At 39.2% G+C, this 22,293-nt stretch overlaps 1 protein-coding gene across 1 annotated transcript in view; it reads left to right on the forward strand.

Moving 5' to 3' along the window:
- The window catches only part of TBCD (tubulin folding cofactor D), a 132,229-nt gene that overhangs the window by 91,754 nt on the left and 18,182 nt on the right, over window positions 1-22,293 (forward strand). The window contains exons 23-32 of the mRNA XM_069872308.1: window positions 1,039-1,070; window positions 3,150-3,212; window positions 3,613-3,689; window positions 5,713-5,794; window positions 11,004-11,122; window positions 11,549-11,640; window positions 12,473-12,613; window positions 16,700-16,783; window positions 17,695-17,853; window positions 18,958-19,096. Coding sequence (XP_069728409.1) covers window positions 1,039-1,070; window positions 3,150-3,212; window positions 3,613-3,689; window positions 5,713-5,794; window positions 11,004-11,122; window positions 11,549-11,640; window positions 12,473-12,613; window positions 16,700-16,783; window positions 17,695-17,853; window positions 18,958-19,096 — 988 coding nt within the window. The remainder of the gene's footprint in view (window positions 1-1,038; window positions 1,071-3,149; window positions 3,213-3,612; window positions 3,690-5,712; window positions 5,795-11,003; window positions 11,123-11,548; window positions 11,641-12,472; window positions 12,614-16,699; window positions 16,784-17,694; window positions 17,854-18,957; window positions 19,097-22,293) is intronic.

Raw genomic sequence — 22,293 nt, forward strand, 5'->3', positions numbered from 1 at the left:
GGGAGACAAGTAAGGAGTTGAAGGAGGAATTATCCAAAGGAAGGGTGCAGGGGTCAAAGGTTCATAAAACGAAAAAAATAAGCCACAGAAGGTGACACTGAGCAGAACGCTCCAAGTGGTGCTCATGGCACCTTGGGGGTTATCCAGGGAACCAGCAGACATTCCTCAGCAGGGTGAGGAGACATCTCTGCCCAGAGACATATGAAGCTGAAGAACCGAGGCAGGCCCTGCTGTTTCCAGGGTGCTTCTCCCTGTGCCCAGTCAGATGTCCCCCTCTGAGTGCTGGCAGGTTGGTCATGAGACAGGATGACCAGGCTGGGTAAGCCCTGGGGTCTAAGCTGGTGAGATCGTCCTTATGGAGCACATGCACTCCAGGAGCGTCTGGAGCATCATGAGCCATTTGTTTCTCTCCTGTTCCCTGGTGCACTGGAAAGTTTTACCCCCTCAGTTATGGTGATGAATACAAAGTCACCTCGGAGGGGGCTTGAGCAGGGGAGGGGTGAGTGAGGAAAGCAGGATGAGAAACTTTGCCAGGAAAGCAAACCAGTTAACATTTGTGAAAACGGGAACTGAAAAGTGAAGTTTCTTTGTAATGTTCCAGAGAGGAAGACTTTGTTAAAGAATAGCATGGAATTGCTTTTCAGTTGTGGCAGTCAGAAGGTTGTGGAAGCTGTATGACCAAAAAGTCCTGTCACCAGCCCAACAGGTTCAGAACGCTTCTGAAGCAAGTGGGAAGAAAAGCAGAATGAACATGGTAGTCCTTTACTGTTCACAGCAAAAATTAGCAAGGCTGAGACCACACTTTTGCAAGACAAAAGTTAAATATTCAGGAAGGCATGATTTGCATAAATCATGCTGAAGTCAAGACAACAGTTGGTTTAAAAAAAAGTATTTTACAGTTGGTAAATACAAAATTGCAGATAATTTTGTGCTCTGCTTTCATTCTGAAAAACTCTTGGGGTTTCTTTTCTCACAAGGCAGTACACTCAGATTGCTTATGGTAGGTTCTTCTCTGAAAGCTCTGTTTCTGCTTTGCAGGGGTTTAGGTGGAGAGCTGATGAGGCCAGCCGGTGAGTATCACAGATGCAGTGCGAAAGCAGTGAATTTGCAGTGATTAATTTTTTGGTTTACTGTTTTCCAGCTTGTTTTGCATATATTGTGTTGAATCAATAAATAGAGTATGCACTGTCATTAAAAAAAATACAGAGTTTGGAGGCCAGTCAGAAGACAGGTACGCCAGCACAATTGTGAATAACCATGTTCATCTAAGAGCAGGAGAGAGCTCTTGGTTTTATATCACATGTTCTCTCCTTCTCGTGTTGCATGCAGTGAACTTTCTTCAGGGTTTTCTTCACTGATTTACTCAAATTTCTCTCCAGAAGAGATGCAAGCTGTGAGTTAAGATTAATGCTCTTATCTTAATATGTATGTACACAAAAGTGAAGGATAAGGGCTGTATAAACAACCATTTATGGAAAATGTGACATTGGAGAAAATGCCGGGTTTTCTCATGGATTGTGAAGATTGTTACAAACAGAACCACTGTGAAAAAAGAAGGGCATTCCAGGAAAAACTCTTCCTCCAGGTAACTGGAGTGGATAAGGAAATGATGCCATCTTGAGTTTTCTGCTCATGGGTTGAATGAAGGAGGTGCTACGTAGCAGATTCCAGCTTTGAGGATGTGAAGCCATCCAGCCTTAGCGTGTAAAGCAGTTTCAGCACCCAGATGGAAGAATAATCGAATAGAAGGGGTGAAAGGGACAAGAGGATTTCTGCAGTCTTTGAATGAGTGAACAGTCTTGTGACATGAGAATGCTGGCTGAAAGAATAGGTAGAGTTTTTTAATAAGTTTTAGCTTTTAAGCAGCTGAGTATTTCGTTAGTATTGGAGAAGTACAAATGACAGTGTTTTGGCATGATACAACTGTGTAGGTGGAATAAGAGAAGAATTGAAAATACTCCACAAATTGTCTGCATGTCTAATGAAGATGATGGTCTCAACCACAACAAAGCACAAAGCAGCAACTAAGGAGGAAGCCTGAGAGAGCTGGGTTTAGTCACATTGTACTTAACCTTGTCTGTGAATAAATATTAGAACAAAGAAGATGACATACAAGATAGAATGGCGTTACAGCACAGGGAGCCTGGTTGTGTGACATTACCGTGGTCAGAACTGAATTCAAGAGTAGATTTGCAGCCCAGTAAGATTGCAAACGGAGAAGATGAACTGTGTACAGAGCCCAGGGTAAGATTCAAAGATTACGTTGTGGGAGGAGAGGAAGACAAAAAGGCGGCATTAGCTGCCTAGCTACTAGCTTGTTTTGTGCTCTCCTTCCTCTCCACCGGCTCTGAAGCAGGCAGATAGTGAGTGTGGATGTATACCGATCTGTTTTATTTGAGCTGATCACCAGGAGGTGCAAGAGAGCGTACTCCCCCAGTGCTGAGTTTTCACTGGAACAGTGCAGTCCATCTGTGGTACAGCAGAATTTTGCAGTGTTTACTGTGTTAATCTCTATTCCCCAAAGCAGCGTTGAAACACTAAAAAAAATACTATTATGAAAGTAGGTTTGTAAGCTTAGAACTTATTTAAATTTGTAGATATAAAATAAGGACTACTCATTAGAATGACATTGTCACATATTCTGAGTATCAGAAGACATCAAGCCACTCCCAGCTCTGTGCAGCAAACAGATGCCAATCCCAGGAAGTCCAGAAAAAATGCCAATAGGAAGTAAAACCTTCCATAGATATTGAATAGGTTTTTAGTGTCTGTAGTATTATCCTTGTCCAAGTTGGTTTGCTATCAGTGATGGTACCCAGCCCGTTGCAGGCTGATGTAGGGAAGGAAAAGTGGCCAGTATGGTCGTGTGCACTGTAAATGGCAGAGGGGGGAAATCTACCACCAGACCATGGATCTGCATGAATAGCGACTCCTTTCAGGGATCACTTACTACATAGCACCTTTTTTTGTATGGAAGAATCACAAGTGAAAGGAAATTTCATGTTCTAATTTTACTTACTTTGAACCTATAATTGCAAATTTTCTTCAAATTAACATAAATGCTAATATAACTTGATGTGATTGTATCTTCAAAGTTGCTGCAATTTCTTTTTTTTTTATTATTTATCCAGTTCTCTATTTTCTTACAGTCTGCACTTTAATTGAAAAGTTGTCACTGTCAAAAATGCCATTTCGAGGAGACCCAATAATCGGTATGTCATAATTTAAATAACCTTCCATTATGTTAGTTGTTATTAAACTAAAGTAGTAACAAATCATGTTTCTCAAAGAAGAAAGATTAGCAAGATTGAGTTGGCCTAACAAATAAGGAAATATCAAAAAGATAAAAGATCTATAACTGCAACAGGGAGATCTCCCTGACACATTTTCAGCATTACCAGATGCACGATTTGTGCTCTGTGCATTATAAACCAAAGCAGAACACCTATCCCAGTTGAGAAACAACTGGGTTTTTTTTTCTTTGCTTTTTTTGAGAACCAAGGAAATACATCAATACGTATAATTGCCGGTTCCTGTAAAGAGTAAAACGGAGAATGTTGAAGTTCAGGAAGTAAGAAAAATTAATGCCAATGATATTTCTTTCCATTTCAGGTGACTGGCAGTGGTTAATAAATGACACTCTGAGAAGTCTCCCTCTTATTTCAAGTGCTGCACGACAGAAAATAAAGGTACAATGCTTCCTCCTTCTTCATGTGGTCACATTGCATACATAATTGGAAATATTTGTGCTCTCCATTGGTGGATTATTTTCCATGGAATCTAATTGGTTTTTAAGTATCATTTCTTAGATTGGTAAAAAAAGTTATTTTTTTTTAAAAAATAGTATGTTTATCTTGGTAGTTTCAGAGAACTTTAGTGAGAATCAAAAAGAGTCTCTGGGTGATGTCATGGCCTCATGTCCTGAGGGCATTTGTGCATAATGAGAACACTGGTGTGATCAGCCCAAGTTATTCAAGAAAACATGCTTAAATTTTTCATTAAATCTGTTGCAAGTCCTTTTACTGTGCTCTTGAGCTACCGTGATTCTGACTATTAAATCCATTGATGGGTGTATCTTATGTACACCTCCAGTTATTTGCCTTAGTGTTCCCGAGTAATACCAGGATGGCTTGGTTTTGTGCTCTGAAAGCCTCTACCAAATGATAAAGACAATTTCTGTTTGTCCTATTAGAGCTTATAGCCATCACAGAGACAATCCAAGTATAACATATTGTGTTCATTTTGCTAGTTTATAAAAATAAGATAAAAAGCCATTGCAAGTATCTGGAAGACAGAGTAAATTAGAATGTAGCCAAATCACTGAAGAAAATCAAAAAGTGAAATTTAAATTCTTGGAATATTCTTTTGTATTAGCTATTTGTTCAAAGAGTTTTTATGTCCTCTAACTGGAACTTCTAAACCAAGCTTAGAAGAATTAATTATAGATTTCAGAGAAATTTTACTTGGTTGGTCCATGTTTGTTGAGCAAAGTATGTTTAGTAAATGTTGCTTCTCATTTGATTTCTGTATATATTTTTCAGAGAAATAGTTTTAAGGACAATGCTTTAGACATTGGAAAGTAATTCTTTTTCTGACATACAGTACCGTCTTCCAGTGTGAAGTCATGCATTTAAGGTGAAAACTATTCTCTTTAGAAAGTGGAGGATCTGAGCTACCTGATCCACGTGAAGATATCCCTGCTTATTGTAGAGAGTTTGGACTGGCTGACTTTTAAAGGTCCCTACCAAACCAAACCCTTCTACAATTCTGTGATCTACAGCAATTAGATAATTCTCTATATTTCACTACCATTATGTCTGTGATAGGCAAAAGATTATTCAGATGAGCACTGTTTTTCTTTCAAGTCCTCAGTTTTGCATGGAGAGCAAGTCTGAGGTGTCACTGAGGGCAGAATGGATACGCCATGCTGGATTCCTGTGTATCATTTAAGAGAACATGAGTATTAATAAGTATCATTGCTATTAATATGAAGTGAACAGTGCATAGGACTTGTATGCTCCCAGAATTCATTATAATTTGGTCAGCATTATATTATTAGCTGAAAAGTATGATTCGACTGTGAATTCTATGAGAAAACTCATTACATGCTTTTTGAAGTAGCAGCTGCCTTAGTTTTGTATTCTATGCTGTTGTCTGAAACCACTCTGAAGATTAGGAAATTGAAGCATGATGCACAACCATCAGTCCTTTTGTAAACCAGCTAAGGTGGAGACGCAAGGATTGGGATACTGGATATTTTTTGGAGGGGGTTGTTTATAGCCTTCAGTCCATGGAGTTTTTCTGTATTTCCTTTCTATAGCTTTCTGGGGAAATACAGTTTGTTTCTTTTCAATCTGGCATCAATATATTGAAGATGAAATAATGGTTTCTATATTCTGTAATATTTAACCCCTGAAGGTCTTTCAACTGAACTGAAAAATACAGTTGATACATTACTATTAACGTCTTAAGTATTCAATTAGCTTACTGGTACTTTTGAAGGAGTAAGAGTACGTTTTTCTTACATAGGTTTTCTGTTCAACTGTTCTTAAACCAGTCTTGGGAAGAAATAAAAAGAAAGTAAATGTCAGTAGCTGAAGGAAATGTTTTTTTTAAATGATCTACTCACTTTTTCCTTAAACTTTTAAAACAGTTTTCATAAAGTATGACCTTAATAAATATAACAAGTTGACAGATTTGCTTTTATTCCAGGAGTCTGCAGTCTCTGCACTTTCTGCGCTGTGTAATGAGTATTACATCAATGAGAAGGGAGAAGCTGATCCAGCTCTACAGGGTAATGACTCATGTTTACAGTAAAGGCAGAAAATATTTGGTGGGATGTAACTTGCACTTTGGAGGTATTTGATAGAGTGGGAAGGAGCATCGCTCATTTTAATGGACAATAAAATAATTCAGGAAAGAATGATAAAACCATCTGAAAGACTGGGAAATGTCTCAGGCTTCTCGCTTGTTTTAGACTGGAGGTGAATGCAAAATACAATAATGAATATTTCTTTAAGAAAAGTTTTTTTCTATTCACAAAGCTAAAATGCTTTTCTATTCCATACTCTAAAACAAAAAAGCAAAGAATATGTGTTTATGTCAAAACATAAATTTTGGTGAAGTGAGACATTTCCATGTCATGTTCTGATAAACTGAATGGCAGAGATCATGGCTGACTTAAAGAAAAATTGGATAGACACCCAGAGTTAACCTGGGAAGTGTATAGGGATGTGGTCAGAAAGGCCATGGTGCAGCTGGAGCTGAACTTGCCAAGGGAAGTGAAGACCAGCAAGAAGGACTTCTACAAGTATGTTGATCAGAAGAGGAAGTTTAAAGAGAATATACCCCCACTGATGGTTGAAAATGGTGACCTCATATCAACAGACGAGGAGAAGGCTGAGATACTTGAAAATTTGTTTGCCCCAGTCTTCACTGATAACCACTCTCCTCATCCCTCCTGGGTCATGGGACAGCAAGATGGTGACTGGGTGGGGGGAGGCAGGGGTTAACCCTCTCCCACTGTAGAGGAGGAGCAGGTTTGTGACCACCTGAGGAACCTGAACATATATAAGTCTATGGGACCTGATGAGATGTGTTCCAGAGTCCTGAGGGAATTGGCAGATGTGGTTGCCAAGCCACTCTCCATGGTATTTGAGAAGTCATGTCAATCAGGAGAATTCCCTTATGACTGGAAGGAGGATAACATTGTGCCCGTTTTTAAAAAGGGTAGAAAAGACGACCCTGGGAAATACCCAACCTGTCAGCCTCACCTCTGCCTGGGAAGGTCATGGAACAGAACCTAGAAGCTCTGCTAAAGTACATGGAGGCCGGGGAGGTGATTAATGGCAGCCAGCATGGCTTCACCAGGGGCATATCCAACTTAGTGGCTTTCTATGATGGGGTAACCACAGCAGTGGACATAGGTAAACCAACAGGTGTGATCTATCTAGACTTCTGTAAAGCCTTTGACGCGGTCCCCCACAACATCCTCCTCTCTAAATTGGAGAGAGATGGTTTTGATGGGTGGACTGTTCGGTGGATAAGAAACTGGTTGGATGGTCATTTTCAGAGAGTAGTGGTCAATGTCTTGAAGTCCAGATGGAGATCCATGACAAGTGGTGTCCCTCAGGGGTCTGTACTGGGACTGATTCTGTTTAATATCTTCATCAATTACATTGGCAGCGAGATCGAGGGCGCTCTCAGCAAGTTTGCAGATGACACCAAGCTGAGTGGTGTAGTTGCCGCAGTGGAAGCGTGGGATGTCATCCAGAGGGACCTGGACAGGCTGTAGAAGTGGGGCTGTGAGAACCTTATTAGGTTCAACAGGGGCAAGTGCACCTGGGTCAGGGCAATCTCAGTATTCAGTACAAGATGGGGGATGGTATGATTGAGAGCAGCCCTGCAGAGAAGGACTTGGGGGTGCTAGTCAATGAGAAGCTCAACATGAGCCGACAATGTGTGCTTGCAGCCCAGTAGGGTCCTGTGTCCCTTGGCCAGCAGGTTGAGGGAGGTGATTCTGCCCCTCTATTCCTTTCTTGGGAGACCTCATCTGGAGCATTGTGTCCAGTTCTGGAATCCTCAGTGTAAGTGACCTTCCAGTACCTGAAAGGGGCCTACCAGAAAAATGGGAAGGGACTGTTCACAAGGGCTTGTGGTGACAGGACAAGGGGCAATGGGTATAAACTGGAGAGCGGCAGGTTCAGGCTAGACATTAGGAAGAATTTCTTCACCATGAGAGTGGTGAGGCACTGGAACAGGTTGCCCAGGGAATTTGTGGCTGCCCCCATCCTTGGAGTTGCTTAAGGCTAGGTTGTATGGGCCTTGGGCAGCCTGATCTAGTGGGACATGTCCCTTCCCTTGGCAGGGGGGTTGGAACTAGATGATCTTTAAGGTCCCTTCCAACCCTAAGTATTCTATGATTCTATGATTCTTGTAACTGCAAATGAAACCTCATCTATTTGGAGTAGAATCAGTAGTACAGGAGTTGTCAGGGGCATATAGATCACCATCATTTCCTATACTGATTTTTTTTGACCTTTCTTTAAAGCATCAAATTGTATCATGTCTGTAAGAGAGAGAGATTGCTGGATTATATAGATGGACATCGTGTGAAAAACAACATTTATGCTCCTGTGTTTTTAAATGGCAGTGAAATTATATATTCTTAAGAAGATACTGAATTATTTTGTGGGGTGGGTTTTTTGCCATTACTAAGTAATTCCTAAACTAGGTAACAGAATACCTTATGATTTATTTTTATTACAGCAGTTCCTAGAATAAACCTGATACCTATCACATATATAGTGACATGCAGTCTCTGCTTCAAGAGCAGCCTGTCTTGATTTGTAAATCTTCTGTATTGCTTAATCTCTATTTTTGTAGTAAATAAATATTTTCAAAAATAGCCCATTCCTTCTTGCAGGTTGGCACGCAGCGTCCACTTTTTTTGGGGCAGCATGGGAAGATGGGATATGGCACTGAGGCAGATTTAAAACTGAAGCACCTCAGTAAAGGGTAATATTTTGTTAAACAGAATATTGAGCAGGAGGAGACAATGCTGAATCAACCAAAGAAGATTAAAAATTAGTTGAATGGGTCACATTTTATGCAAGGATGAAGTTTCAAGGTTCTGTCAAAGTGGCTTGGAATGCTCATCCAGATGTCCTAGTCCAGAGGGAGAGAGGATGAACTGGAGGGATGTGACTTTCCCCTCATGCCCTGAATTCTAGGTTAACTTGCTACCTGACTTGTGCTTGAAGGAATCGTGGTGATTTGGCTATGGGGGGCTCTAGGGACATAATTAGAATCAGATTTTGTAGATATAGGCAACATTTTTATTAGCCTTCCTGGTCTGATTTCAAGAATAATTTTCTGCTGTAAAAGATCTCTAGTTGGCTCTGTCTTGATTGTGCTCATTTGTCCCCATACTTCTCTAAAGCCACTTCTAAACATGGCATGAAAGTGTCATTACATATTGCAAGCATCTTTTAAAAGGGAAAAAAATACATACGTTTTCATCTCTGTGCCAGTAAAAACTATGTTTCATGACTATTAAAATGTGTGTGTTTGTGGGATTGCAATCCACTGCTCAAAAGCCTCCCCCTAATGTCTGCTGTACGTGTGTGTGTGGTGGCTGCAGCAGAGCGCAGTGCCAAGGCAGGTGTCTTCAACAATCAGTGAGAGCAAGTCTGAGGAAGAAGAGAGTTAGAAAAAAAAAAATATTTTCATAAAGTTTAACCAGTGTTCCACTCTAGCATGACAGATGCAACTGAGAACACAAACAAGAGATCCTTCAGTGATTCACATTCTGGATCTGTCCCTGTAGGGCTGCAATTTTATTGAATCACTTCTTTTGCCACTCTTTGTTTTCGCCTTTTGTTTATTGTACTTTTTTTGCATTACTGTGTTCTGGCCTAGTGTTCATGACTTTCTTAATATTCCTTCAAGAATGGCTGTGTCGAATTACTATTCTAGGCACTTCATAAGCTGTGTTGTTTTATAAAGCTGAAGACTTTTAGAAGAATATTAACATTTGCATTACTCTCGCTAGGATAATTACCGAGCACATATAAATAAAGAGTTTGCTAGTTACCATGTATTAATTTTATCTCATTTGACTGAAATGTTGATCCTAAATGTGCATGAGTTAAAGGAAGGACTGTCATAGTCTTGCTGTCTGAGGAATTCCATCTTCCTCTGGCCTTACGACTATCTGACGCTCCAGTGGTTTGGAAACTTAAATAGTAGGTGTGCTTCCGTGAAGGTATTGCTAACCAGAACAAGGAACTAGTTCACTGGTGTGTGGAACTAGCTGAGGCCTGCTGGATTGCATGGACATTTAAAAACCCTTCCATCCTGAATGATGAGTACTGGTGCAGTTTCTTATAGAAACAGTTCTTTCTCTAGCAAGTGTTGCTCGGTCATTTCAATCTGAGATGACAGTAAACAATGACACAAACATATTGTCTTCCTAGGGTCTCTGATTCTTTTTCTTTCCTTTGAAGATTAAACAGTACATATTCAGTAAAGCAGTTAATAAGCTCACCGTTCTCCTTTTGGAACCGTGGCTGTGCTGCACCTGTCTGGGTTGGTCAAAGAAGTGTTTCTGGAGAACCTTCTGTTTCTCTGCGTTTTACAGAAGGGTGTAATATAGTAGCTGAAAAATCTGGTAAAGAAAGTGTTATTGGTAAGACCCTGATAAAGACTGCAGCAAAAATATGGAGTCCTGACTGCTTTTTTTTCATTCATCCTCATGTTCTTCTTCGTATCACTGCACTTCACTGTTGAGCCTCATTTTTCCATGCTCAGTTGATTTTATTCTTGTTCCTTTTCTATGTTTTTCTGTTTGTAGAGTTGTTTTGTCATGTAGTGATGCACAGAATTTGAGCACAGCACTTCTGCTTCAAAACGGTCACTTTTTGAGCTTTCTCCTACAAAAAGCCTGCTTTTATTTTTTTCTATAAAAAATAACGCGAAGTGGTCTTGTTGCTTAAATGAAATGTGTGTCTGTGTCTGTATGTTCGAATCCTAGGTCCAATTAAGTATTTTTCTGGGGGATGGGAACTGTCAAAAAATTGACCTTCACAGATCCCAAGTCCTCTCTTTCCTAATACGGACTACTTGTCTAATTATGGAAGACGATGACCTGTAAATGTAACAGTATTTGTTCCCCTGTGCTTACATTCGCTTCATGCTTAGACATATTCTTTGGATTGTTTTAAAAATTATGACTTTCTTTTCTCCCTCTGAATGAGTCAGATTGGTCTGTTGAAAAATATGTAGACAATAGGAATTCATTCATTTAACAAAGAATATATAAAAATTCTTCTTATTTTTTCTGTAGGAAATTAAAGGTATTCTGGAATCTAGTTTAATGAATTATAGCATTTCCTAGCTGCTCTTTTGGGGGGATCTTTACCTGGTTTATTTCTTATTAGCCAAATATGTAATAATAGTGATATGTTCATTGCTTTTCACTCTGCGATTATATTTATTTCTAGATGAGCTGGTGACACAGTGCGTTTCAGAACTACAAAGCACAGAGGAAATGATTCGTTGTGGCTTTTCACGTGCTCTTGGGGCCCTTCCAAGATTTCTGCTAAAGGGCAGGCTCCAGCAAGTGAGAAAATATCATCATTGTAATGAGAAGAGGGCATGTGGTATTCTGAATGAAACCTCTGATTGTAATCAAATAAATAATAATGATCAGAATTAAAGGTCTTTGTGGAAAGGATTTGGACTATAATGTATGGTAACTCTAGAAAATCATGAGCTTAACTTACCATGGATTCTGATAATTAAAGTTTAGTCCTGCTCTACTAGTGTTAATAGAAAAGCCAGAGATTGAATTATCCCTTTGCTGTGGAACATTTGTCCAAAGGGAAAAGTGAGGCAAAGGCATGCTGGCAGATCATGGTGAGAAACCAAATGCTGTCACCTTCTTGGCTGTCATACATGATTGAGCTCATTTTAATACGACATATGAATTTAAGAGTTATGATAGATAATGCATTTGATTTAAATATCTCTTTTTTTTTTTTTTCAGGTTTTAGAAGGTTTGAAAAAAGTTACCTTAATTACCCCTACAGACATGAGCTTTGCAGAAGCCAGAAGAGAGGCCCTAATAGCAATTGCAAAGTATATTTATCATCTTTATTTTTAGTGTTTTCTCCTGTACATTCTAATTTCTGTTGTGAGGATGTAGTATGATTCTTGAAATCATCTGCACTGCGATGTACACATTTTTAATGTGGGGCTATGTGCATCTCCTTATTCATTATCTTTGTCTCAGGGGATTATCAGACATCTGAGGATGGAGTGCAACTCTGATGATGTTAGGTGTTTTTAAATGAATTAGCTGAACAGGCAGACTATATTTTAAGAATTTAGTAAACTTTAGTGTGAAGGAAAAATGTTTTTTTCCACTTTGTTAATAAGAAACTTGAATTGGTTTAAAGAAATTGTACTTTTTTTACTAAAGTAATATTTTCTGTGTTAAACATTAACCATTATGTTAATGGTATCATGGTATATATGCTCTGAAACTGTTACAGTGCCAAACAAACCTCTTTCTATGTTAAACATGCCTTCAGTGTAAAGCAGTTTGTTAATACCCAACTCAGTGCATGTTTTATTAGCCCTTTGCTCTTCTTGCTTACTCCATCTTAAGGAAAGTTTAGAAGAGGACAGGTACCTTCAGCATGTCAGTATAGACATAGAACCAGTCTGCTCATCTGTTGAGTTTTCTGCCTTGCCAGTGTTCTTTTAACCCTAGACACCAATCAGAAATCCTCGGATGAGATATAATACAGTGGGCTCAGAAATATTCTTTATGCTGTCTGTAGCAGATGTTACAGGTACTTAAAATATTCTGTGTCCAGGGAATTTTATTAAACAACAGAAGAAAGCTATGATCTTGAATGTTGTTGCTTGCTAGTATGGTGTCCTCCGCCTTTTTCTCTTTTTACAGTGTTTGCCAGACAGTGGGTGTGAAGGGAGACGGGTCCCAGGACGACTGTGTTTGCAGAGATAACATTACTGAGATTTATGCTACTCTACTTGGTGGTGTGACCGACTACACCACAGACAGCCGCGGAGATGTTGGAGGATGGTAAGATGCCATACGAATGGAAACTTAAATGTAGCTGGTGTGTTTGCTGTCTAATGAAAAAACGGTGACTTTTTAGATGATGTCTTTTAGAAATTGGATTTTGAAGATTTGGGAATAGGAAGAAATGCAGTGGAGGAAGAGTAGAAGAAAGTGAGAGGAAAGGCTGACAGTTTCCTTGTCCCTTGCCTCAGAAGTTAGAGGACTATTGTGTTTTAAACTGAAGTTCAGCCTTATTCTGGCTTTGTAGATGTTTGTTTTGGTGAATATCAGGAGTGTAGTGAATTGTAAAAAATGCAGTGATGTAAGCGATTACTTCTGTTTCTTTGAAACGATGCATGTACTCCTCCTTAGTGAACACTCCAATTGTCCATTCATGATGTGGGAGTTTGTGCCAGGAGAGGGAGCAGTTGCATAACACGTCAGGGACAAATGTTCAGGTCTAGTTACTCTTAACTGTGCTGGATAAAAACTTTATAAAATGTGCCGTGATTTCAGATTTCCAGTGATTTCAGCTATTAGATTGCAAGAATAATTAAATCATAAATCTGTAGGAATACATCTATTATTATGAAGTCTATAGAATATAGTATAAGATCAAGTCGATAGCAGTCATATTTTTGTGATGTTCTCCAGTCTTCACAGTTCCTTTAATCTATAAAGAAGATTCAGTTTGTAAGACTGCATTTATTTGAATATTCTGTATGCCTTCAGTACCACTGATCTGAAAAGGCAATGTCAAAATTGATGAACCAAATCACTGGACAGGCTTGTGTCCTTTGTTGAGTTTGTGTTTAATTGCTGAAGAAGCTGTGATTTGGGATGTAGCAACACTTGCTGATGGGAAGTTCCTGCTGTCTTTGAACATGGTAGACAGAATAGCTGTGAAGATTTCATGCTATTTGCTCCATCTTGTAGAATTGTACAAGGTACAAGTTACAGGGTGACAAAGCCATGTGGAAAATGGGTCTTAGAGAACAAATCATAGAATCATAGAATCACCAGGTTGGAAAAGACCCATGGGATCATCGAGTCCAACCATAATGAGTATGATGAAAGCATACTGGCTTTCTTGTCAGGATGCTTTTCTGCAGGTAAAAAGCACTAATATGCCCTGTGTGAAATAGTGCTTGTTAATAAGCAGTATCAGAATTCAGGAATAAATCCATTATCCGTGGGTCTAGCAAAGCTAGCAGAGTTCAGAGGTGACAGTTGCCACCTGTGATGGTGATTGCTTACTTGGGAAGGCTACAAGAGAAGAGAATTTGGCTGTACTAGGCAGGGAGGATGTGCTCTCCTCCTTGCTCATTGTACTTCTTACTGTGTTCGAAACAGTCTCTGCTTGCTCCCTCCTCCCTGCTGCAAGCAAAACAGTCCAGCTCTGGACACTGGCTGCATTCAACTTCAGCAGCCACACGTATCATGTCAGTCCCTGTTCAAATCTAGTGTAATAATACCTGATACTGAGTATGAATTGTCTGAGTTTGAGAACTTTTAGTTTGGGCTTGCATTTTTGGTTATGTCTAGTTTAGAACTCTACCCTACTCACTCTTGACTTCAGTGTTGTTGTTTATTTGGTAGCCACAGGATTGCTTTAAAAAAGAAAGAAACAAACAACAAGGTTAATTAAAGTGACATTCTCCTCTTCAGGGTTGCTTATTAGATAGCTGGAACACAGGAACAGGCACTGTAAATTATGTTTGTAATTGCCATGAGGAACTGGAGCAACTGTAACAAATGCTATCACCAACCTTTGTCTATGTAGGAAGAGAAGTGATGTCTCTGCTTTTTTTGCACAGTGTGTATCATGCTGGAGTGTTTCCCTGCCAGCAGTCACTGGGCAGTTTATGCTGCTGTGTGCTCCACCGAGTTGTTATCAGGCACTGAGATCTTGTCTGTTCCAGCACGAGTGGCAATGGTTATTTGTAACTGCTCTGTCTGTGAACAGAAGGGGAAGTGTCAGTTCTGCAGCACAAAGGTGATGAAAGGTATCGTGTGCCATGGTAGCATGGGGCACTTTTGAATTGACTTGCTTTTTTCTTTGGGGTACTTCACTGCAATAGTTAAAAATGCATTGGAAAAGGACACGAGGCAAATAATCTAGACTGCTTTTGTTAGCCTAGGTTCAGATTTCTGTGTTAGTTTTTGGGTTGTATGGTGATACCCAGCTTCTCAGCCTTCAGTCCTGCTGCTAAAATTGTCACAGGACAGGGAAATAACAACACAGGAGAAGAAATCAGAGAAAAGTAGGTGTGTTTTACATCTCAGTTTTGCAAGGATGCAAACTAGTATGGATCAAGAGCAAGTCATTCCAGGCTTCACAAAGGAAGAAGGGAGAGGTGGATGAGTCCTCAGTCAGAGAGAGGGCAGTAACACAAGACTGATGTGGGTGTACTGAGATCAAATGTAGGAGCAGACTATAGGGTGGGGAGCCAGAGAAAGAAGAGGTACTGAGGCGTTTGCTTTCGAAAGTAGGCAAGATACTGAAGTAGATAAGACTTGGCTGTGTACAATGAGATATTCAAGTAAACTTGCATGGCTGACAGGTCTCACTTCAGTTTCTTGTACCTATTGTTTATCCTGTCTATGTCTTAATTTAAAAAACAAAAACTACAAAGTGGAAATTTCCAATGAAATCATGAGGAAATTTAATTCCAAACACCCATTCAAATTCAAATGTGCTTTAAGCCCTAGATTGTTTTAAAGCTTTTTTGGTAATGCCAACCAAAATCAAGCCAAGAATCACGTAAATTGAAGGGAAAGGTAATCATTTCCCATAGCAAACTGCTGGCTTCCAAATATGAATGTTTTCTCATTCTGTTTCTTCTAGACCACTGACTAAGATGGAGAGATACAGTGAGAATTGCCACTCCTCTGGAGGGATCCTTCCTTTGGTGGATGGTTTTTGTTGTAATTCAAGGGAATCGTGGGAAAGTTTCACCACTTTTGCTTTCCAGATGCAAACTTTACATGTCTTTAAACAGGTTGTTTGCTGGGACTTGTCCTATCTGTCTACAAGTATTAAACATGAATATCTAATAGTCAGATACTACATGAAAAGAGTAGGTAAACATCCTTTGATAAAAGGTGCCAAACTTGTATTAATTTACTTAGGAAAAAAATAACGTAATTTCCCTTTTTCACCTGTATAACCAGTGTCCCACCCAGCTTTAGATGGCATAGGCAACTGTTTTCATCTTGTTTAGGAAATCAGAATCAGGAGTTTGCCTTTGCACAGTAGGCAATTGCCTTTTCAAATAGTTTGATACATTTATTTTTTTAATTATTACTAAGATAGAGTGACATCACCACGAGTGAGTGATATGGTGGGTGATTGGTCGTGGTCTTCTGCAGGGTCATGTTGTCAATTGAGAATCTACCATGGGGCTGCCAACAAGTATATTGGCTTTGGGTTTTAATGGAAATTACACTCTTCATCTTTTTTTTATATTGAGACTGTATTTACATACTCTTTAAGGCAGAAAACCTTCATCATATAGATAATATACACTTTGAGTACAAACTAGTGTTACTTGAGCTAATCTTTTAAAATAAAATTAATTATTATTTAGCCACTTAAGCCATTGTGAATCATGTTTTTTTTAAATTTGGAAGTATTAAACTTGAAAATTTATAATAACATGATACTTTTAACAGTGCTTAAATACCTTGTCAAGATGTGGGTTGGCCTTTTAGAAGATGATTTGAAGCAGATGAAGCACTTAGGTTTAAATGCATCTACTAAATATTTCTAATAGTTTAGTAACTTTAACCTTCTTAAATTTTAATCTTCTTAAAGTGACGAATAAATCTGATGACATCCTGCTGGAATAAAACCCAAGATGGTGGGGGCCGGGAGCTTGCCTGGAACCCAGGATGGCTCTTGTACCCCAAGTGCCAGTGCGAGCTGCACAGGCTGGGCTGGGGATACAGCTTTGCATAGTCCTCCTACCGAAATACAATGGCTGCTCTCAGCGGTTAACCCTCTCCTTGCTTTGAATATTTCGCCAGCCTCTATTTAAATGAACTGCCTATGTATTTATTGGAAGAGATACTGCTGTAACTCCTGTGATGTGTCTGTTTCAACAGGGTACGTGAAGCTGCCATGACAAGTTTAATGGAAGTGATGCTTCTGCTGGTTCAGAATGAAGCGGAGTTAATTAATGCCGACACGTATGCTACTTGTACTACTTTTGTGTCTTATCTCCTTATAACTCTGTTTCAGTCCATACAGAATGCATTGCTTACATATTTATACTTACTGCCTTTGCTGACTGTGACAGAACCTGTGATCGCAGTGCGTCAAGCTGACACGCATGCAGATGCTGTGACTATTGGATCTATTTTGCAGAAGACTAATATTACTGAGAGGAATTGGGTGGCAGATTGGAACTGCAGTGCAGCCCTGAGCTTTGGTCTGTACCTGCCACGTCTGCAGACCCTGCCTGTTCACTTAAACAGAAAGCAAACTTGCCTGCTTCTCCAGAGCACAACATCACTAATTTTGAATGAGATAAAATGTAGAGAGGAGTTTGTATTCACTTCTGTCTTCTTTGCAGAGTTATTAGAAGGGAAATAGAGAAAAACTGCTGATTTTCATGATACAATACTCCTAGTAGTAAAAAAACATAGCTTGAGCTACAGCAAACTTTCATAATAGTTCTAAAAAAATGCTTTTGGTTTGCATGTCCAACGGTCTGCTAAATATATACATGATTTCCTAGGCCTTGTCCTCTGCTATCTGTGCAGTTTTCCACTTGAAAATGTACTTTTCTCAATGTTCCTGTTCTGTTTCTATCTGAAATGTAGTAGTTCATCCAAACCATAAAGCAAGCACCTTTGTATCTTTTTTGATGAAGAGTGGTACATGACTATTAAGTATCACGTGACGTTTTTTGATTGATCTATGGTAGAAAAAGCTCTAAAGAGTCTGTCACCATGTTGGTGTCTAAAATCACTTGTACATTCATTATAAAGTGTTAAACGAGAACACTTTCAGTATTTTTTACATTGTTGAAACTATTTATGTTTAAATACACATTCTACTGCTTAAATTATGTGGTGAATTGTTCTCTTCTTCATAGCTGCAAGCAGATTATGTGCTGGTTGGCCCAACAGTCGGCAGAAAAAATTGATAAATTTCGAGCTCATGCAGGATCTGTGTTCCTTACTCTTTTACATTTTGACAATCCTCCGGTTCCACACATACCTCATCGAGAAGAGCTAGAGAGGATATTTCCAAGGTAATATATTGAAGAAGGTATCCTAAACTAGTGGAAATAAGATGTATGCACACACTTACACCTCATGCAAGGAACCTGATGTAATTCCTCTGCCCAAATGCCTATGGTGCATATTGGGGAATATTCCGTGCCGTTTGTTGAAATTTCATTGAAGTGCACAATGAATATGCATAAATATCTGAAATGGCACGTTTTATAGTATGAGTGTACGTTGAAACTATGGTTCGTGAAGGAAGTAGGTCTTACCTGGTCGTGCTGCTTAAATCCTTCTCTGGATCAACCACAGTAATTTCTGAACCAATCAGCCGGTTTCATCCTGGATGCTAGAGATCATGTCAGTTGTAGACAGTTGCGAAACTATTGGTAAAACAGATCTGTTGGGAGCTGTGTTTTATGAGATGTCTAGTTTATTATTGCTTCTGTTATAAGAGCTGGAATTTGTTAGCAGTTCCCCTTCCTGAATTTTTTTTTCTCCCTGACTGGAAATCGCTAATTGATCATCATGATAATTTTTGATGAATTCTATTGTTTTGTCCAAGCTGGTTTTGCATTATTTTTCCAAGATAAGATTTCTAGTCAAAGTAAGAATGAGAACAACTCATTCTTGAATGATGGTTGTGATGCCTGTTTGGGATGAGGAAGATGCAGCTTTGTGTCCCCATGCTGTTTGTTCAGCAGAACCTCAGCCTCTTAACTCAAAGTGCTGTTTCTGTTAGGCTGCTGATTGATCAGGGCAGACGGCAGCCTTTCCGGGGATAAGTCTGGCTTTGTGTCAACTGCTGGTTGGAGAGAACTGGAAATGGGACTCAAGAAGGAAAACTTGCTTTCTTAGTGTAGAGAAAAGTGCATGTGAAAAGGGAGCTGTATTTCGAGCCCCTAATCTGAGTCAGAACAAGGACTAGAAGATTGTGTCACTTGCAGTGGCCGAAGTTTTGATTTGTATTTTCCCTATGCGTGTAAAGAGCAATCATTACTTTGATTTTTCAGTAATTCAGAGACTTTGATCACTGATGTGCTGCTTGAGGGTGAGAAGCTCTCATCGGAATGTATAGAGAAGACAGACAGTGCACACAGAGTTTATATTTTTGCTTTCCCTTTCCCCAGGTCAGAGAAGGAGACTCTAAACTGGAATTCTGCATCAGAAGCTTTCCCTCGAATCACCCAGCTTTTGGGTTTGCCAGCATATCAGTACCATGTGCTTCTGGGGCTCTCGGTGTCTGCTGGTGGATTAACAGAGACAACGGTAAGAAAGAAGCGTGGCTCTCCTGTTGGGTAGAAGGATGCATTTCCCTGATGAAGTTGTTGCCTGGTTGCTCTGTTACAGTGGATATTGCAGATAATTATTCTATGAGAATTTCAGATGTTGGAGTTTTAAAAGAAATCCAGACATGCTTATAACCCTGGTGGGTATTTTTATTTTTCATATTTATAAGTGTTTTCTTTCAATTATAGAGTGTGCTGGAAATGAGGAGTAAAGGGCTCTTTGTTTCTCATTTCCTGGCCTGGTAGAAGCTGAGTGTTTCGGCCTATTGGCTCAGTCAGCTCTTAACTTCTGTTTGCTCACCTCTCCAGGCTGTTAACAGATGAAGAGCTGTTCAGCTTGCTAAATATTGTGGCTAAATGCAAGTTTATTGCTCTTTTTAAATTAGGTGAAGCCCTGTTTTCATTTGTAACCTGGGTTCAGCTTTTTCTTTTGGTAATTTGATACACGTTTTCTAAAAAGGTAACAGATACCAAAAGTTATGTTACAAAAAAGTATCATCCAAATGTCTGGCTCTTCTAAGCTTTGCAATCTCTGTTTCATTCTTCTGTGCAAGAACAATGTCTCATGCACTGTTCCAATTGTCTGTTACACTGCCAGCATCTTCCAGACTTTATTTTAATTTCAGTGTATCCTTCTGTCCTTATGTTCTGTCGTGTCTTGCTGGCTTCAGAATTCTTATTTTCAGGATAGTTGGCTTCTAACTTTTTTAATTGGGTGTAGCCAAAGGTGAAACACACATGAAAACAGCTGCTACGGCAGGGACATGGCTCGAGATGGGGTTCACAATGACACTGCAAAGAAATATCAAAGCAGTAGCGGAATGTTCTGGGCTGCCAGTTAGATCTTTAAATTGCAGTGGCCTGTAACAGGAGGAGGAGGTGGTCATAAGTCAGCACCCCAACTGTGTCTAAGGATGTTTCTAATTAAGGTTGCTGTGTCTAATTAACAAAGCTGGTAGAAGAGTGGTATGTGTTCAGACAGGCAGCTTTTGTGGAAAGAGAACAGCTCCTGCTGGGTTCACAGAAGGAAGGAGGTAATCCTTCCAATCTTGTCTTGCACGGCTCCCACTTCCTGGTCTTACCATGAGCTTTTCAGTATGTGCCCAAACGATGGGATTTGCCTGGTGCCAGGGATTCTTCACGTGTTATCCAGAGGTGTTCCTATGTCTTTGGGCTTTGTGGAGCTGAGGATTTGGTGTCTGTGTAGTGTCATGGGTTTGAGCCATGTTTGAGAATTCTAATGTTTCAAAAATGGCAACTAATTATATAGCAATGGCTATTTGAAAACTTTGAAAATGTATGCTTATTGGTTTGTGACAATAATTATTGGGTAGACGATGTAACTCTTAACAGATTTTTTTAGTAGCAGCCATGCACATGAAATACAGCTTTTGGTCAAACATAGTTAATTATAGGAGGCTCCACCAAAACCAGAGTTATTCATATGAATATAGAAAGGGAGAGAAGTTGTGGAGGAACAGACATTCTGACTGCTAACTGAGGTCAGAGGAAAATTCTTATTCAGCATTTTAATAACTTTCCATTTTTAAAAAAAAGAAGTTCTGGTTGTGCTTGTTTTTGAAAAGCGTAAGCAGTTCAGTTCCTTCAGCTCCCTCCCTCTGTCACCATCTGGCAGCATATTTTAGGAAAACCTTCTGTACTGTTTTCAAAATACGATTTTGAAATATTAACTTTCTGTGACCCTGCATTTTTCTTCAACGCTAAAGGCTTGTTCCGGTTAAAATATTCTTGAGGGCTTTGGCTTTTGAAAGAAGATGACCTAATTCTCTTTTGAGACAGATTGAAGTGCAAGGGAGGCTCAAAGTATTGGCTGTACAGTGTGTGGTGGATTAAATCTAATATTTAAAATGTGATATGTAAATCTGAATTGCTACCTCTTATAAGGACTTGAGTTTCAAACCTTTCTGTCAAGGCCTGCGGTGCTCCTTCCTGAATATCCAAGAACTGATTTAAAGCACTAATAAAATTTTTTAAGAACTGTTCCAGTTAAATCAATACGAAAGAAACAGAGTTTTAAAATATTGGATAAAGGAAAAGGCCTGTTTGAGTATGTGTTTGTGGTAATCTCTGTATGTTCTTGTGATCTCTCCTTTTTTCCCCTCTCACTCAAAAGAAGTTAGAGTGTTCTTGTATACTGCAAGATAACCTGAGTTCCAGCATTGATTTGTTTTTAAATAGTCTTGTGGAATTAGTAGGGGAAAAGCTTTATTGTAATCCAGTGGTCAGTGGCTGTTTTTCCATAGTTAAGAGTGCTCCATGGTATATTTAGCAAGAGTAGTTCTTTGTTTTGCTTTTTAAAGAGATTCTCCAAACTGAACTGTGTGGGGCATCTCAGAAACATTTTATTGGTGGGGTGGTTGCTGAAAGAATTATAGCTCAAGTGTTTGAAGTAATCTAGAAAAACAGAAGATGTAATTCACTTTGGGATCTGGCATTCTGCAAGATCACCTTGGCTCCAAGGGCACTTTCTCTGTATAGAAGAATCTTCTGATTATCTGTATCTGGCCCACAATGATGCGTGTTTCTTACAGCTGCATAAAAAATCCTCTTGATGACTGGAAATCAGAACAGAATGTCCTGTGATTCCCCTCCCATGAAGAAGAGTGAAAGTAACATTTTAAAATGTTATAGAAATTTAAAGCAAAAGCTTTAAACAACAACCCCCCGCAAAAAAAAAAAAAAAAAAGTCCTCAGAGCAACAACCAAAACAACAAAAAACCTATTTTGGAAATGAAAAGTTTTCTGCCAAGCCAGTAGCATGATTTCAGCATGAGATGCCAAAGACCTATAATTATTGGGAGTAGCCAGTTCCAAAAGTTTTCAATGAATGCATGTTAAAGCACTTGACAAGAGATTAAAGCCTGTCTATGGCAAAAGGATGTGCATTTTTGGTTTGAAGGAACAGGCTCCAAGTCCAGTTTTCTTGGTTGATGATTCTCAAGCAAGGTGCATTTGAGAATAATTTTTGACATTCTTTTAAAAAAGAAAAAAATAGTGTGAAATATTATATTCCTGCTTCTCATAAAATATCACTGACTTGAGTCTTAGAGTTACTGGCCTGCACACATTTGAGGTATCAACAGGAGGGAGACGTGGTTTCACTTGTGCTAACGTTGAAATGATAATGTGATTTTTTTCTGAAGTTATTGTGAAAAT

Source organism: Phaenicophaeus curvirostris, chromosome 19 (genome assembly GCF_032191515.1).
Source record: "Phaenicophaeus curvirostris isolate KB17595 chromosome 19, BPBGC_Pcur_1.0, whole genome shotgun sequence".
Taxonomy (NCBI): Eukaryota; Metazoa; Chordata; class Aves; order Cuculiformes; family Cuculidae; genus Phaenicophaeus; species Phaenicophaeus curvirostris.